Raw genomic sequence first — 18,035 nt, 5'->3', positions numbered from 1 at the left:
TAAGATAATTAGAAAATAAAAGGGGCGAATATATCGTTTCAGATATTAGTGTCGAATTAATCTTTCTGTCATGGATGGGGCTCCAAATAAATGTCCTAAACATTTCCCTCGATTAAACTCGGATACTTCTTGAAATTTAAAAATGGAAGGAGTTCTGAAAAAGACAGAAAGGTGTTGTAAGGTGAATATTTCTCGAATTACTTTACTCAAAAGATCTTAACAAGATTCTAATTTTGAACTTCTGAAAATATTTATCTTAGAATGAAACTGTGAATTTTAATTCGGCACTGATGAATACAAACAATTTTGTTTTTCTCACAAAAGTTGTTAGGTTTTGAAAAGACATTTTAAGTTTTACAAAAACAAAAAACATTTTATATTCGATTTTTTTTTTTTTTTTTTTGAAACAAAATAAGTTTCAGCAAGGAAAACATTTTGAAATGTTATTAAAAAATTTCTGACGTTAAAGTTAAAAAAAAAAATTGTAGTGCTTTGATAATAAATAAAAAATAAAATAGTCTTAAAAATTTTCTGGTTTTTTTTTAGACCTACCCATAAAAATGCGAAAGTTGATTTGATACCATACCAAAATTTGAAAATGAAATTAAAATTGATTAAAAAACGAACAAGTTATTAGCATTCAAAGATTTTTATCCGTCTCTTTCTTGCAAAACGTTTTAAGTTTTATGTGTAATCTCTATGACGATACTGAACAATGACGTCTTTTTAAAGTGTCTTCCGACCCTCTATGACCTAAAGTCAGTTGACGTCAAAGCCTTCCTGCTGTTCTTAAACAGCTCCAAATGGTTTATGGAGTCGTGGCCGGGGATGGGCCAATCATTTAAGGGTATCACAACGAATCCTATGGTCTATGGTATGTGTGTCCCACCCCAGGACAGCCACTCTAACCTAACCTACCCTCTATAACCAGAAGTGATAAAAAATTGAGTCATCATCTCAATTATCCAAACGAAATTTTAGTCTCAAAACTACCATTCTGTTGATTTTTTTAAATAAAACAAATCTCCACTCGAAATGAAATCAAAATCGACACTTGATCAAAATGGGTAATACATCCTTTAGTAAATTCTATTAAATAAATATGAAAATTTGTAGAAATTTACCAATAAAAAATAGTCATAGCCAAAAAATTACATCGAAAATATTTCTTTATTAGAAAATAAACTAAATTCACTTAAATCTTTTCCTAATTTCGTGTTTTTTTTTTTAAATTTAAATTTCCGCTCTTAAATATTTATAATATCCGTTCGTAGTTTAATCCTTTTATTGACTAATTTAAACAAAGAAAGAAATATATGATATTATACCATACGTATGTTCCTCTCTTTGTTTGATCAAACTACTAAAGTCAAATCACTTCCTACTTTAATGGCGTTCTTTTAACTTGTGTGATTGTTAGAACATATTTTTCTTTTAAAATTATGTATTTAATTCTTAAGTGTCATGAAAAACTAAGTAATGAAAGTGAGAAAATATTAACTATAAATTATATTAATGCCGTTATTGGTAAGTGACATGATTTATTTCTTCGAATATATTTCGATTAATAAAAAGATTATTTGATTTTTATCGAGTGTCATCTTGTTTGGGGGTTTTTGTATACTTATAAATCAAGAAATGAATGTTTAGGAAAAGGGTTTTCTAGGATAAAAACTAAGAGACTGTAAATTAAATGAATGATACTTTTTATTAATTAATATTATTTCTTTTTTTTAAATAATAACATTATGTTCGCTATAACAATATTAAATACAAGTATTTATCAATCTTCATCATACATTCATTATAAATAATTATTGGAAAAATTCAATCTATTTTTTGATTTTCTTTCTTTTTTTTTTTTTGTTTATTTTGTTTTATTTTTATAGGAAAAGTCTTATTATTTTATTTAAAAAAAAGTTTTTATCCGTGTATCTACCAAATTAAAAAAAAATTATCAATTAGGCAATGTTTTCGTAAAATTCATTTGTAGCCAAGGTTTATTATCTGCCATGAATTTTCAATATTTTGCTCCTCGAAGTATAAACGTAGGAATCAATTTTATCGAAATATTGTTTGAAACCTATAAATTTTGGGCCGTATTTTTTATTTTTGATGGTATGAAATCGTAAAGACTGGCCGATATTTCAAATATAGGAACCATGATTCCCCGTTCATAAAATGTCCAATTCAACCAATCAGACTGAATAGGATTCAATTTAAAAAAATTTCCGATTCATTCCAATTAAAACCAATTATAATTTTGAATCGAAATTCAATTGAAATGAAATTCCGATTATATTCCGATACAATCCAATAGAACTAATCGGAAATTTCAATTGGTACCAATTCATAAATGGAATCGAATTGGAGATTTGATACTGGGTTCTATTGGATTGAATCATAATTCAATCGGAATGAATTGGAAATTTGAATCGGACTTTTTTATCAGGTTGTGGGTTTCTCTTTTTATTTTTTTGTCTTCGTAAACATATCTGGCACCCTTTTTATACTAATTTTTGTAAAAAAATATTGTGTAAGTAGGTGTAAGTAGGCCCTGCGCCCTTGCTTCTCCGGGTAAAGATGGCTCTGGGAGTTAGATCCTGATTAATGGGGTATTTTCGATCGCTAATTAAACAGAATAAAAAATGCATCCATCGAAAATAGTTCTCAGTCTAAATTTTTTATAAGTTTAAATCGAATTTGAAATTCGATGAAAACTGACAGCAATTTTTCAAAACGTTCATCAAATTTTAGTAGATACTCGGAATTAATAGAACCCTCATAGTTTTTGTGTGTTTGTGGAAAATCATAGACTTAGAAAATGGACAAATTGACGAGAATAATATAAACTACAGACAACAAGGTTCAGTTTTTTTTTTTTTGGATCGTGCTGTTCATTCTCTACGTCTATGGTTAAAATAAATATAAATATTTATATATATAATACAATTACACTTCATTTTCGTGACAATATTGCAATGGACTCGGTGTTTTCATTAAATTCAAATAATTATTATTCACTTTGACACTTTGAATACACCCTTTAAAGCCTTCATGATATGATTGGGGTAACCCACTTGGTAGATTTGGTGCTCCACCTAAAACAAAAGTTATGCAACTTGTAAAACACGTTCATTAATATTTTGCCTAAACGACTTCTAAAATAAATTCGAAGTGTCCTACTAAAGTCAAACGTCTTTTATGTAATCTATCTCTTTTTATATAGTTCAGTAAATAAAGATATTTTACGTAAAAAAAAAAAATAATCGGCTGAAATTTTTAGGTGGTGTTTGGGGGCATGCTCTGAGTCTAAAATCGAGTTTTCGTATTCGTGGTGGTGGGGGACGATACAACCCCGGGTCAATGTAGGATTGAGTTGGTTTTTATTAGTTGTTATCAACTCACGCCTGTTGGCACGGGGTTATATCTTCCCCCACCACCACGAATACGAAAACTGGGTTTAAGACTCTGGGCATGCTCCTAAACACTCCCTAAGTATTTTTTTTAAGTAAAACTTATTTTCGAATCTTTATTTACTGTAGTAATAAGAAACTTACCAAGCCAAATTTTTGGATTTGCTGTGAAATATATTTCACCCGGCCAAGAAACACCACGTTCGGCAACCGAACCATCTACTGAGATATGTCCAACACGTTTTTGGCGGCGTACAGTAATCGTATGCCAAGCACCATCGTTTATTCGAGTTTGTGATCTGAAAAATTTTTGTTCGTAAATTGTTCTTCATTTAATATTAGGTTTTAAAAAAAGTGACCTACCTCACCGACCAGAAATCCGTTTGCTTTCCCAGAATATAACTAAATTCTGGATATCCATCAACAATCGCTATTGCCAAATAATTATATGGATTTCGATTTTTACTACGCCATAAAACTAAACCATCTGAATGAAATGTACGTAAAATTATTTCAAATTTATTACCACGTTCACCCTTTCGCCTAAATCAAACAATCAAATCAGTATATTCGAATCAAAATCGGTTAAATGTCTGCTAAACGTGTACATTTAGTATTCCGTACCATGAGTGTTATCCAAAAAGAAATTTTAATCGCCCTCCAAAAATAAATTTTTTAATTTGTTAGGAAAATAGTCCAAAAATGCTTTAAATTGCTCGATTTTGTTAATTTTGGTACGGAATACTATAAACGTACAAATACTTATATCGTTTTCTTTTGAAGTTTTTGAAACCGAAAGGTATTTCGATTCTAAAATAGTTAAGTAAAATAAGTAAACCGATTTACATATGAAAGTTTTTCGGGTATTCAAGAATGCGAATCTGATGCATTACAGTTGTAAAATTATTAACTATCGAAAATATAATTGGCGCATTCGGTAGGAGAAAACGATATTTGTAAACGATTAAAATAATTAGTTTTTTAGAATGTTAGTAAAATTATCTCACCCAGTGAAAAGATCATAGTTGAAATTATCATGTTCATCGATATTGTTTTGTTCATCAATTTTATACTCTTCGAAATAATCGTCGATGAAATCGTCGAAATCATCCTCATCAGTATCAGTTTGATTCGAGTTAGTAAATTGATCACTTTTTTTTTTTTGGTTAAGCATTAAATAATAAATTGGAAATTAGTAATTTTAGTCGGTAAAATTTTTTTAATTTTTGTTTTAAATTAACCCAAAAAAACAAAAGCTTTTTAAATTATTATGGGATACGTTTTTTTTTGATTTTTCGAAATACCCACCTTGGTTTACGTCCTCGATAATGTAAAAAGTTGTGTCCAGTGAATTTTATTGATTTTTTACTGATATCTGGACCTGAAACAAAAAATATCCTCCCAATAAAACAACGAAAATTCGAGGTAAATTTGATCCCAAAAAAATCGATAAAATTTGATTATTCGATTGATATTTTCAAAATTCTATAAAATATCGTTCAAAATTCATATTGGATAGCTTTTGCCTAAGGGAATTTTTTTTAAATATAGTACTAGGTCGAGTAAAAGTCACCGCCTCACAATACTGAGGTAAGAATTAAATTGAACATGAGTGCACATGCGTACCATCATTCACCATGTTAGTAATGACGGACACGCATGCGGATTGAGCTACATTTTAGTTGTTCAATAAGTAATGTGAGGCGCTGTTTTATCAAAAAGTGCCAATGGCGAACTAAAGTATCAGCTATCAGCTATGATTGTCGATCATCGTTATTTTAGAATTTTAAAAATTCTGGAAGTTTTTCCCTTCAATTGGCGCCTTTTTGTTAAATTTAAAACTTCTGAATAACTTACCAATTTCACAATTTCTTCCAAGACGATTTTCTTTACAATGACAAACATAATCGTTGAAAACAGGAACGCAAATGCCACCATGATAACATGGATAATCTTTTTTGGAGCATGGAGGTCCATCGTAATAGTTCATGTGATATATTTTACAGGTTGTTAATGCAGACATGTTGATATGTTTTAAATTTGTTTTGCACTTATATTGTGCTTGTAATATGTTCAATTCTTTTCCATTCAAGATAATCCGTTGAATTGCACCACGAAAACCTTTGGTCGCACCAGCTAATCGATTTATTTCCGAAAAGTTTCTATAAACATATTTTTAATTTCATTCATTTTTCAATTGCATAATAAGATTGGGGATAGGGAAACTCTCAAATAAAATACCCCGATCATTGTATCTAAAGTTCTGGAGCGGATCGTGAGTGCTCTTTACACCAGATCTTCCTTCAAGCTTAAAGACTTGTGCTTGGAGCCTTGAAGATTGTTTTAATTGTAAAAACATAAGTCGGCCTTATTGCGGGCTTTTCATAAGCGAATCTGAGAATATACCATACATCGTGCTTTTTGCCCTTGGGGGTTTAGGGCGCGAGAAGTATCATGAAAGAGACGTAGAAAAAGTGTAGAAGTAAGTATTGAAATTCTTGGTCAAATGGACGCCATACGCCAAAAGACTCATAGCTGAATTTATGAAGGTTAAAAACAACATTCACGTTTAATGACCCCCTCTCCAAAATTTAAACAATAGATCTGCGCCTGCCTTGGCTTCGACAACATCTCTCAAATATTTGATTACTCCTGTAATCTCATTTAATTCCTTAAAATAGTTTTCCCAGCTAAATTTTCTGCGTGTTTATTATTATAAAGAAGGGCCAATATTATCTTAAAATAGCTGTGAGACCTTAAAATTAAAGTAAAGATACTTACGGTAAACCACCAATATAAAAGGGAAGATCTAAATTTAATTCTCCTAATAAAGGACCCGAAGATCCTTTTAAAATAGTACCATTATCAATTTGTAAATATCCGTCACGATTGTATCGATGAACTTTGATCCGATACCAATGATACATTTTTAGTTTATCTTTTGACCTGTGGAAGAAATTGATCAAAATTAGCGATCAAAATTTATTCAAAATTTATTCAAAATTTTTGGATAAAACTTACGTGATATTACAAATTCCACTTCCTAAATTAAAACGAAACTGTACATGTCCATGTACTAAATTTAAAGCTACAAAATCCCCACCGCTATTTTTACCATGTTGAGCCGTATAAAATATTAGACCGTTTGGAGTGTACGGTTGTATCCAAATTTCAGCTGATAATGATTTTTTAACATTTTCCAGGCGTGGATACTGAATGTAAGCGGTACCATTGAATTCTGGTACGGATATTAATGCAAATTTAGCTTCGATATCCGCTGTAAAATTTAAAAGAATCAATTATTTTCCCTCTGATTAAGGCGGTGATTAGGAATGAGAAATTTGAGGAATGCCAATTTTCATTTAAGATATGTCCCACATGAATGCACTTGTCGACAGATTTGATAGGCGAAAAAAGGGGATCCTCAAAATTTTCCATTCTCTAAACCTCCTACAAGCACCTTACCAATCTTACCTTGATCGCATTTCTCGCCTGTGTGCCCCGGTAAGCATTTACAATAGTATTGATCGTTGGGTAAGACTTCACAAATGCCACCGTTTAAACAAGGATTCGACGCACATGGACTGATATGCGTTTCACAGTGTTCTCCGGTATAATTACTTAAGCAATTACAAACATAACGTCTACGAAAAAAGGAATTTAGTGATTATTAAGCATCCCATACATGTTCAATAAAGTTGTCATTATTAAAAATATGGAAAGTCTTTGGGTCGCTTTAAATAATGGTAATTCTAGAAACTGCATAGAATTTATGAAAATATAGCCTTAGAGCTGTTAGGTCCGGTGGATAACATGAGCGTATCGTCTGGGAAGGCTCACAGTGGACAGTTTCCTCTCCTGGATCTGAGCTCTGCATGCATTTATCTGCTTCGCTTTATCTATTTATGCCTAAATACTGCTGTATTTATAAAAATGGAGCCTAAATGGCCGAGCGGTCTAAGGCATTTGTCTTTGTCTGTTTGTCCATTTAGACTTAGGTTGCGGGTTCGAATCCAGGCAGCGGCAGTGTGAACAATTTATAATTAATGCGAGTGCAGAATTGATCACATTGTCGTCGCTTGGATAAGAACGAAGTAACCGACTCCACCCACATCAAAATGTAATTGTAAATATGTTTGAAATTAAATAAATAAAGATTAACAAATAATGATGTGGGTGGCCTCTGTTATAGGCGTATATGTCAGGGAAACGGAGGTTAAACCCCATTATTATTATTAATAAATTTTTTAGGAGAAAAATTGGTGTTTACTTCTGTATTTCCGGTTTCCTCCGCTACTTGGATTAACCACTGGGCTCGCCCATAGACATTAATATGATTAAATTGAATAATTCACTAAGTTAATAATAATAATACATGAGAGGGGAACCACAAATGGGACTCCTAAATCAACAGGCCCTCCCCTTGAGAACAACCTGTCACTCAGAAGCGAAACGTCTTCAAGTAAGAGATGTTATTTTAAGAAGATGAAACTAAATGATTCTGTTGAGGTCAGACGCCACGCTGAAAGACCACAGCTTCTCCACTGGGACTCTGGATTGAAAACACTTCAAACCTGACGTCTTGTAGGTTTCTGTAGGTGCAAATAACTTGTTTCATTGTCCTTAATACGGGCCCTACAAGTGTGATCATTAGAGTGATAATTCAATTGACAGGTCCTGCCAAGATTTCAGGAAGATCCTAGTTGGGAAGACAGTGTCTTCTCAACTGTGTTCTAGTAAGCACAGTGGAATGTCGCATGGCCTTCGCAAAGTCCCAGTAATTATGATAAACTTGTTCTAGCGATTACTTGATTCGGTAAATTACGGAGAATCTTGCTATGGAGTTCAAATAAGAGTCCCACCAATTCACTAAATTAGTAAAATTATAAAGCCGATTGTGCAAAATGGATTCAGTTTTCGATTCAAAACGAAATTTTTATACTAACCGATGATTATTTGGGATAGAAAAACATGTACCACCATTTTTGCATGGTAATTTCGAACAATAATTATCCCTACATTCCGTAATTCCGGATACACCAATCACATACTCATCCTTGGTCGGATGAACATCGATAATTCGATGATTGATCTTCAAACGTTGTATACAACCCATAAATCCATTTTTCGTGCCAATATTTTTATAAATTCTTGTATTATTTGTTGGAATAAATCCAATAAATGCATCGTCCTTCAAATCTAATGCTCGTAATTTTCCAGTGGAATGTCCAGCAACTTCTTCGTTATCGTCAATTTTTAGCATTCCATCACGATGGTACGTTTTTACGACAACATGATGAAATTGCCCTTTTTCGATTTTCTTTAAAGACGTTATTTTTACGATACCATTACCTAAATTGTATCTAAACAAATTTGGATCATTTTATTATACGCTTATTACTTTTTAGGCTTTATTAGCCTTTAATTACAAAGGCGTAATTTTCGAGATAGCGTCTAGAATCGGCCAGTGGTATCGATATTCGTATGATATTTTTGACGTTATCTTCGAAATTATACATTTTGTCGTCAAACAAACGGGATTTTTGTGTTTTTTGGGTCAAAATTACCTTACAAAATGAGTTTCATCTCAATCGGAAACAAACAATTTTTCGAAAAAATCACAAATTTTTATTTGTTTCGGAATTTGATAAAACTCATTTTATAAGGTAATTGAGACCCAAAAAATTCAAAAATCGGGTTCATTTGACGAATAAATTCGTAGTTTTTGAGATATCGCCTGAATTCGGTACTGTCGGAGCGATATCTCGGAAATTATGCGTTTAATCATCAAATAAACGGGATTTTTGTGTTTTTTGGGTCAAAATTACCTTACAAAATAAGTTTCATCTCAATCGGAAACAAAAATTTTTTTTCGATTTTTCGAAATTTTTTCAAGGGGTACCCCTTCGAAAAAATCGAAAAAATCACAAATTTTTATTTGTTTCGGAATTTGATAAAACTCATTTTATAAGGTAATTGAGACCCAAAAAATTCAAAAATCGAGTTCATTTGACGAATAAGTTCGTAATTTTTGAGATATCGCCTGAATTCGGTACTGTCGGAGCGATATCTCGGAAATTATGCGTTTAATCATCAAATAAACGGGATTTTTGTGTTTTTTGGGTCAAAATTACCTTACAAAATGAGTTTCATCTCAATCGGAAACAAAAAATTTTTTTCGATTTTTCGAAATTTTTTTAAGGGGTACCCCTTGAGAAAAAATCGAAAAATTTACAAATTTTTATTTGTTTCGGAATTTGATAAAACTCATTTTATAAAGTAATTGAGACTCAAAAAATTCAAAAATCGGGTTCATTTGATAATTAGATACGCAGTTTTAGAGATATCGCCTAAAGTCTCATATGAATAGTGGAGCCAGGGCCGATGTCACGGCTATGTCTCGAGAGGCTAGCTTATTTTTCAATAAAAAAATATGTACCTAAATTCCACATGACCATTAATTAGTGCCAACGATATAAAATCACCACTGCCATCTGTATGTTGTTGATTGTACAAAAGTATCGCATCATCCGTGTAGCTCTTAAATTGTATCTCAATGTTGACTTTATGGTACGCCTTGATGGTACGTAATTTTATGTATGACATACCATCAAAGGACGGTGTTTCGATCAACTTTATGTTCATTTCTTGTTCACATTGTGGCCCCGTAAAATTGGCCCCACACACACACGTGAATGTGGACGATGGTAAATCAATGCATGTGCTGTCACCATGACATGGAGATGATACGCATGCGTGAAATTCTTCCGTTGTTGTTAATGATATCGAATTTGCTGCAAAAAGTGGAAGCATTAATCTTTAATCTATTAAATTTAGTTTCGAAAATTCGAATTTTTGAAAACCATCTTCTTTTATTAATATATAAAAGAAGAAGCTGACTTGACTTTGACCGAAAAGGTTCTGTCTTAAAATACAAATTTTCAATCCTCCATCTCGATTTGGAGGGACTGCGAACATTCAAATGGCTTTAAAAACGTCGAATAAAACCCCTCAAACCCTATATATAATACTAGCTGCACGGTCTTCAGCGTCTACAGCGCTAGAGTCTTCACTTTTCCTGCCCTCACAATTTCATGAGTTTTAAATTTTTGGTACGTAACCCTAATTTTTAAGAAAATAAAATATAGCCCACGTTATTTGATGTAGTATTCTATAGGCGAAGGAGTTTTGAAAATCGGTTGAGTAGTGCATTTAAAATTGATGAATTTATCTCCCCTTCTCTTAGTCACAGGGGGGTGGGATCTCGCAGGGGGGTGGTATCCCTTAAAATTGTCGTATATTTTAAGTTGGACCAAATTACATATAGTGATAAAATTGAATCAAAATTGGTTCTGCAGTTTTCACTCCTTTGCGTTGATCTTCCTTTCCTGTTCAAGTCTATATTGGATGACTAAATATTTTGTAGAACGGTGCAAGGGCAGAAAGCTGGGAATAATGGAAGGGAGATCAATATCTGGCAAGTAAACCTTTCTAGACTTTTCTTTATCGACACCTATTTAAATCATCCTCTCAATTTGCCTTACAAACTTCAAATATTTTGTTTAGAAATTAGAAAAAGTGATTCCGAAGCTTTAGCGAAAATCTGATCATACCTAGGCATTCTTGACGATCAGCAGTTTGTACAAATCCATCTTTGCAAGTACATGCTCCTCCAATGCATACACTGTTCACGATGAAACAGTCGGTATCGTTCGTACATAAATCGCCCAATAATGCGGTTATTACTCTAACTGTGGCCGGTGTTGGACGATAAGCTAACAAAATAAAAATATAATAAAATTTTGGCCCCAAATTTGATCCAAAATTGTTTGTTACCATGTGCATTAAAGTTGATTCCCGTAATAATATTTGTTGGAGTGTCTCGTGGTGTTTCCCAATGTCCGGTACTTAACGAATGTCTTGCATAGTAATATTTTGATTCGGGTGTTAATAAATGCCGGGTGTATTTCGATAGCGGATAATGTGGCTCATCCGGTTGCGTGTATTGCATCTGTGTATAATGTGCGACTGGCCAATCTGTACCTGCGAAATTTTTTTCAGATAGTATTCATTTTCTTACGATTTTCCTCAGTTTTCTTACCTGAGCATGGTCCAAACGCGTAAACAACAATATCGCGTTGGTGGCGGCATGCTACTAAACGAAGTTGACACTCAGACTCATAAGTTTGTCCATCACTTCCACAGACAACTTGTTGCGCTCCCGGTGTTTCATTATCACATTCTGAGTGACACTCGCAAATGGCAAGTCCACGACGGTCCGTACAAATTGCACCAAAATGACAATTTAATTCTTTGCAAGAAGATGGCGGGGGAGTTGTACGATCCACTGCAACACATCCATTTGGTCCTAAGACTTTATCGTGACTTGTACATACCGTACATTTTTGTCCTTGAATATCTGGCTTGCAAACACAACGACCGGTCATTTGTTCGCAATCATCTCGAACGGAGCCAAATGTGGAGCATCCACAAGCTGGTCAAATCAAAATTTGTTAGTTTTTTTTGAAAGTTGATTATATTTGGCACCATATTCGTACAGAGTGTTCGAAAAAGGAGTATTGAGTTAAAATAAAATGGTTTATTTTTAAGGTAACCGAACGGCAACCAACGGAACCCTATTACTAAGACTCCGTTGGCCGTCCGTCCGTCCGTCTGTCTATCTGTCTAATGGCGGTCTGTACGGCACTCTGTGTGTGCGAGTTTTTACCATTTTTCGAACATTGTGTATGGAATTTGAGCTTACGTAAACAGCCATGATGACCAACTGATATTTTTGGTAAACCCCAATAACCAGGCTCGCATCGATCACATTTTAATCCACCGACTCCAGGTCGACAATGACATTGACCCGATTCTGGATCACATGTATCATCATATGACCCTAAACGATGGCATCCACATTGTGACGGACATCCTGCATGATCCGGTCCTTGAGCTGGTGTTTTACCATCCGGGCAACATCCGTACCATGAATCCTGGCAACTTTTTGGATAAATATTTTGAGCTAGAAAAATAAAAACAAATTGATTAAAATTAACTCAATAAGATTTTGCAATTTTCGCATACTTTTTCGACAGCATCGAGCAAATCGTGTAGTTTGATGACAATAACTATCTGATGGGCAATCTTGACGACTTGGGCCACTGCCACAATCCAATTCTTTACCTGTATTTGGATCTACTAATGGATTTTCACCATTGCAAGGTTTTACTTCCATGCCTAAACAATGGAAAAAAAATAAAGTAGCCAAAATTCATATTTTAGTAATTATAAAATTCAAATTAATCACTTTTGAAATACTTTGTAGTTTGTTAACAATATACAGAGTATTACAAAAGTTGGTGAAAAATATTTTTAATTAGAAATTAGTATTGTTAATAAATTAGCAAATAACCTTGGCATAGTTCTAATGGCCTAAGACGAAGTTCCTCTTGACGTTGACAAGCTTCCATTTTCATAGCGCATAGTGATGGATATGTGCGTATATCTGATGCACATACGGGTTTACTATTGGCCACAACGTCTGGACTATTACAATCGAATCGACATGTACATCGTGGAAATTTATCTGGTCCTAGCTCACAAGTTGCCTCAAAATCACAGTGAATATCCCGACATGCTTCTCGTTTCGTTGACGATAAATCTGTATCGTGGACCTTACTCGTTGGTAACAGTTCTTTAGCAGGTGTTTGGTGATGTTTTATCGCAGGTTTCGTATCAGTTGGTGTTATTGTAGCTAAATTTAATCAGTTAATTTTTAAACCAGTTAATAAAGAACAACCCAAAAAAAGTTGCATTCAAGCTCATTTTGGTCAAACTAAATACAGGGTAAACCATTTAAATCTATTATGGCTAATAGGATCATTTTATATTAGCCATAATATATTAATAGGGTCGACCCTGTATATCGTGTCAAAATTTTATTACCCGGATTAAGAAATACCTTTTTATGTTGAAAATTGGAAAATTAAATTTGAACGCAAATTTTTGAATATACAAAATTTTGACTTTTATTAATTGGATTAATACAGTTAGTTGGTTAATCAGTTTCGGAATTATCCAATCCAAGAGATTGAAAACCGCAAGATTTCCATAAAATTGACAAACATTAGCTTCGAGCAGAGAGTCGAAAAAAATAATGGATAATACCGTTTTATGATTTTGAGAGACCAGAAAATTTTTGATATTTACTTTGTTGTGAATTCGGATCTGGAATGACAGCAAATCGTTCACGACAATCCCCATAAAAAATTACATTCAACGGTGAAGCACCCACTGGTAATAGACATGATACCTTTTTTAATTCACACTCATTTGCATATGTTATCATATTTGACGCACAAACAGGTTCCATTCCACTCTCCGAACAATCCGTAGGACAAACACATTCACCTGCTTTACAATGTTCACCGTTTTTACATTCAACATTTTTGCACATATCTGGAAAAACAAAAAAATGTTATACCATTTGGATGGTTCTTGTTTTTTTGTATACGCACCGCAATGACCTTTGTATGCTACAGTGATGAATTGATGGTTTTTACAGGATGATTCCTTCAGGAAACATTCATTATCATAGGTAACTCCATCTGTCCCACAAACATAATCCGTATCCTACAAAAGAGTCATTTAGTTATTCTATTATTTAGGAATAGGAATTAAAGTTACCTTTGTGGCGCAATCATTTGGACAGACACATTTCGCTTCGCTGATTCCATTATGTTCGCAAGTTGAATAAAAATCACATTTCTTATTCTTACATCCATTGCAAGGACCATCGTACAGTACTCGAATCGTTCGTCGATGCACGCATGCTTCATGACGTAATTCGCATTCGTTTGTGTATGAATTACTATCCGATCCACAAACTGGTTGGAATTCTGTCGAGCATATAGGACACTCGCATTGAGCGATACCATTTATTTCTACACATTGACCACCCCATTGACACTGATGATCACTACATGGCCCAATTTTATCTAAATAATTTTCAAAAAGGTATTTTTTATTAATTTTTAGGTTAGTAATAGAATTAATGAACCAGAAAATGTTAAAACTTGTTCGAAGCAACGATTTCAAAATTCTTTTTTCTACCTGTTCCTCAGACTTTTAGGAACTTTCATCACCATTAACCTTTGCTTTTTAAAATTGGGGTAATTTAAACTCCCCAAATCACCCCCAAAAAGAAACAGTCTATAAATTGAATATTTTGCCTTCAGAAGCTTTTTGACAATTAATCCAGCATGGAATTCGTGCAATTTTAGGCCAAAAAGCTTTTTTTATGTGATAATTGAAAAATAAATATTTTGCTGCGAGGATTTCTCCCAGGAGGTATTTTTGATCGCTGATCACGAATTTTGGATGTAAATTCCTGGTTTTTTTTTATGGAATATGGTTAAGGGGGGGTTGGAGTTGAAACTCGCTCAACTTTAAAAGTAACGCAGAGGTTACTGGTGGAGTAAGTCCATAAATATTTTGCTGTTCGACGTGTTTTTAACATTTTACGGTATTTCCCGACTTATTTATTCGATTAAAGTTTCTTACCGCAGACGCCAGTGTAGGCAACTTCAATTTTTGTACGAGTATTGCAAGCTTCACGTTTTAATTCGCACATCGATGGAAATGTACGTTTATCGGTTGAGCATACTGGTCGCATAATTGGCTCACATTCTGGCGGACATTCGCATTGAGCGATTCCATATTTATTGATGATACATTCTTCGCCATACGCACATTGTACACCCAAACATGGATTCACACCTGAATTACATTTTCCACGATAAACGATTCTGATGTTACGTCGACTCCGACATCCTTCTTGACGTAGAGTGCATTCATTTGAATAAGTTTTACCATCTGATCCACAAATCGGAATAAATTCCATTGGGCATATTTCACCACATTTGCATACGGGATTACGTTGATCATCCAATTGGCATACTTCGGGTTCAGCACATTCCATATCGGCGCAAGGATCTAAAAAGATCAATGGATTAAAAATGTTCCATGAAATAAAATAAGTTTATCTTAAGTTTGTTATCTTGCTACAATATTGTCGAAGAGTACAGTGGACCTCCGTCAAACGATTAAACATATTTTTCCCGGGTCTAAGTCTGTTTTCCCGATTTATTTTTTCTTTAATTAAGTTTATCTCGAGTTAGAGACGGTGTGTCGGCTTCAAATTTTGATTTTGGAATATCTAATTAGCTAAATTTATCTAAATAAGGCCATGGGGGCCTACTCAGATTTTAGTAAGAGGGGACTAAATACTTACCGCACATTCCTTCAAATTGTACAGTGAAATTAGAATTTGTTTCACATGCATGTTTAAGTAGCTCACAGGTATCTCTGTAATCATGTCCATTTGTACCACAAACGGGTCGTGAAATGTCATGTGGACAACTTTCTGGACATTCGCATGTAGCATTTTGGCCATCTGATGATATGGTACATTGAGCACCATGTGAACAAACTTTTCCATGGCATGGATCTGATAATTCTGAAAAAAGAACAAAATTGTGTTAGATATTTATGGTAGTATAATTTTTGAATACCTTGTAGCTTTGGTCTTTCTAAACAAATCTAGTATTCTCGATATTTCAATTTGTAAGGTTGAAACTTACATTCAAAATATTTCAAGTGATAAGTTGGACTTTTCTTGGGTAAATTTGTAATTATTTCAGAACTACGATTCTAAATTTATGAAGAAAAAAAACTTCAAAATTGTTCCCAATTTTTAGATCAATTTTTGTGTTCCACCGTATTTCATTCTAAATGTAATTCGCAGATATCGAAAAATTTTATTCTTACTTTTTAAGTTAAAAAATAATTCATCGTCAAAAGTGAAAATATACATCTTTTTAAATAAATTAATTAAAGTAATTGGGGAAATTTTAAAATTTTTCTTATCAATTTGCTTTGTTTGTGGAATGTAGGGTTGCCAAATCCAAAACTCTTCAAAACTGGAGTTTTGGTCCGATATTTTTAGCTCGAAGATTTGATGATTTTATATTTATGATTTATTATTAAAATATTTTCTCTACGATCTCCTATCTTTTTTCTGCTACGAATACGTAATAACCGCATACTTTTGTCGCATCAGATAGAAAATAAAATTCTAAGACGAAAAACTTCTTCCATTTTTTGATCCGATAAACGGATAGTTAGCATAGGCAGCCAATCAGAAGCATTGTAACTAAAAATCGAAACCACTCGACTGTGACTGAGACTGATTAGTTAATGATTTTAAATTAAAAATTAATTATTAAATAATAATTATTGTAATGAATAAAAAAAAGGATTGAATAATTAATTAATTTTGGTAGCAATAAATTAAAAGCTTTCGACTCAAACTGAATACTTAATAAATTTTTTAAAAATTTTATTATTAACAATAATAATTATTTAATAATTTATTTTCAGAATGTCAGAGTCGAGTGGTTTTAATTTTTAGTTGCAATGCTTCTGATTGGCTGCCTATTTCAATTAATAGCTAATTATTCGTGCAGCGGATCAAAAAATGGAAGAGGACTTTTCGTCTTAGAATTTTATTTTCTACATGATGCTACAAAAGCGTTCGGTACTTACGGGACACCCTGTATAATGGTATAAAACGATCAAAATTTTTGAATCGTTTTAAATGGTCAAAACATCTCGAAAACAGACAAACGATTTAGCGATTTAAAACCATTTAAAATAATTACAATTTATTGGTTTTGAATTGCTTTAAATTGTTTTCAAAGGCCGGATAATCCGGTACAAAATCGGAGAGATGGCAACCCTAGAGGAATGTAAATTTTGGGGGATAAATTTACCTTTTGGGAAGACATAACATGAGACTACAAAAACCAGACCATAGGCACATAAAATTATAAAGGCTAAGAGAAAGGTATGTGCGATCATTATGCGCGTATTATCATGGCTGCTCCCCTCTCGATTACGTTTCCAAATACCAAAAAATTGATCCATTCGTTATATCGTTATCGTTTGTATTTATGTGTGTACAATTCCACATTGTTTTTTATCAAAAAATTTGGTAGGAAATTTTTATTTTTAACTTTTTTTTTTTAATCTATTCTTAGTATTTTGTAAAAAAACATTTTAGGCCTCATTTTAAAGTCGATTCTTTTCAAAATTGCTTTTATTATACTGTAAACAAAATCATTTTCACAATATTTTCATTTCATTTATATTTAGGAAAACTTATAGTTAAAATTTCAGTTGTATTTAAAAATTAAATGTTCGTAAATTGTTGCAAATCGATTGGATCCCGAAAACGCGGCAATTTTAAACATCTACAGAGTGGGTAATTTTAATCCATACACCTGGATATCTCGTTTAGTAGTTAACCAATCAAAGTTGAAGAGTTTGATGGGCGACATCATGATCCGACATCGGAATAGACCTAGTTCTTCGGGTTTGTTTAATAGCTAATTTAGATTCTGTTCTAAGAGAACAGAATAATACTTTAAGGGCGTGTGAGCATGACAATAATGTTTGATTTAAAGGCTCAAAATTTTTTATAGGCAGATTTTTACTCAAAGAATATATGGTTAAATTTCAGCTTGGGTATACATGCAAATTTTTAAGAAAAAAGTC

General features: G+C 33.0%; 1 protein-coding gene across 3 annotated transcripts; it reads right to left on the bottom strand.

The window, feature by feature from the left end:
• Positions 1–1,934: 1,934 nt before the first annotated feature.
• LOC123302155 (agrin-like) lies at positions 1,935–17,585 on the bottom strand. Of its 3 annotated transcripts, XM_044884969.1 has the most exons (23): positions 17,252–17,585; positions 15,712–15,936; positions 14,982–15,413; positions 14,106–14,416; positions 13,937–14,051; positions 13,629–13,877; positions 12,832–13,173; positions 12,504–12,656; positions 12,181–12,441; positions 11,518–11,910; positions 11,253–11,459; positions 11,030–11,191; positions 9,856–10,210; positions 8,363–8,779; positions 6,891–7,060; positions 6,438–6,693; positions 6,198–6,362; positions 5,274–5,578; positions 4,725–4,797; positions 4,424–4,567; positions 3,780–3,959; positions 3,561–3,715; positions 1,935–3,101 (listed from the first exon to the last, which is right to left on the bottom strand). In XM_044884969.1, exons 1-23 carry the CDS (start codon positions 17,403–17,405, stop codon positions 2,953–2,955), a joined length of 5,373 nt encoding a protein of 1,790 aa, XP_044740904.1. In that variant the 5' UTR covers positions 17,406–17,585; the 3' UTR covers positions 1,935–2,952. The 3 variants fall into 3 exon arrangements, with proteins under 3 accessions (XP_044740904.1, XP_044740905.1, XP_044740906.1); XM_044884970.1 differs by lacking the exon at positions 4,424–4,567; XM_044884971.1 differs by lacking the exon at positions 12,832–13,173.
• Between the last annotated feature and the right edge of the window lie 450 nt (positions 17,586–18,035).

The sequence above is a fragment of the Chrysoperla carnea genome, chromosome X (genome assembly GCF_905475395.1).
Source record: "Chrysoperla carnea chromosome X, inChrCarn1.1, whole genome shotgun sequence".
NCBI lineage: Eukaryota > Metazoa > Arthropoda > Insecta > Neuroptera > Chrysopidae > Chrysoperla > Chrysoperla carnea.
This window is presented reverse-complemented; position numbering and strand designations above follow the sequence as displayed.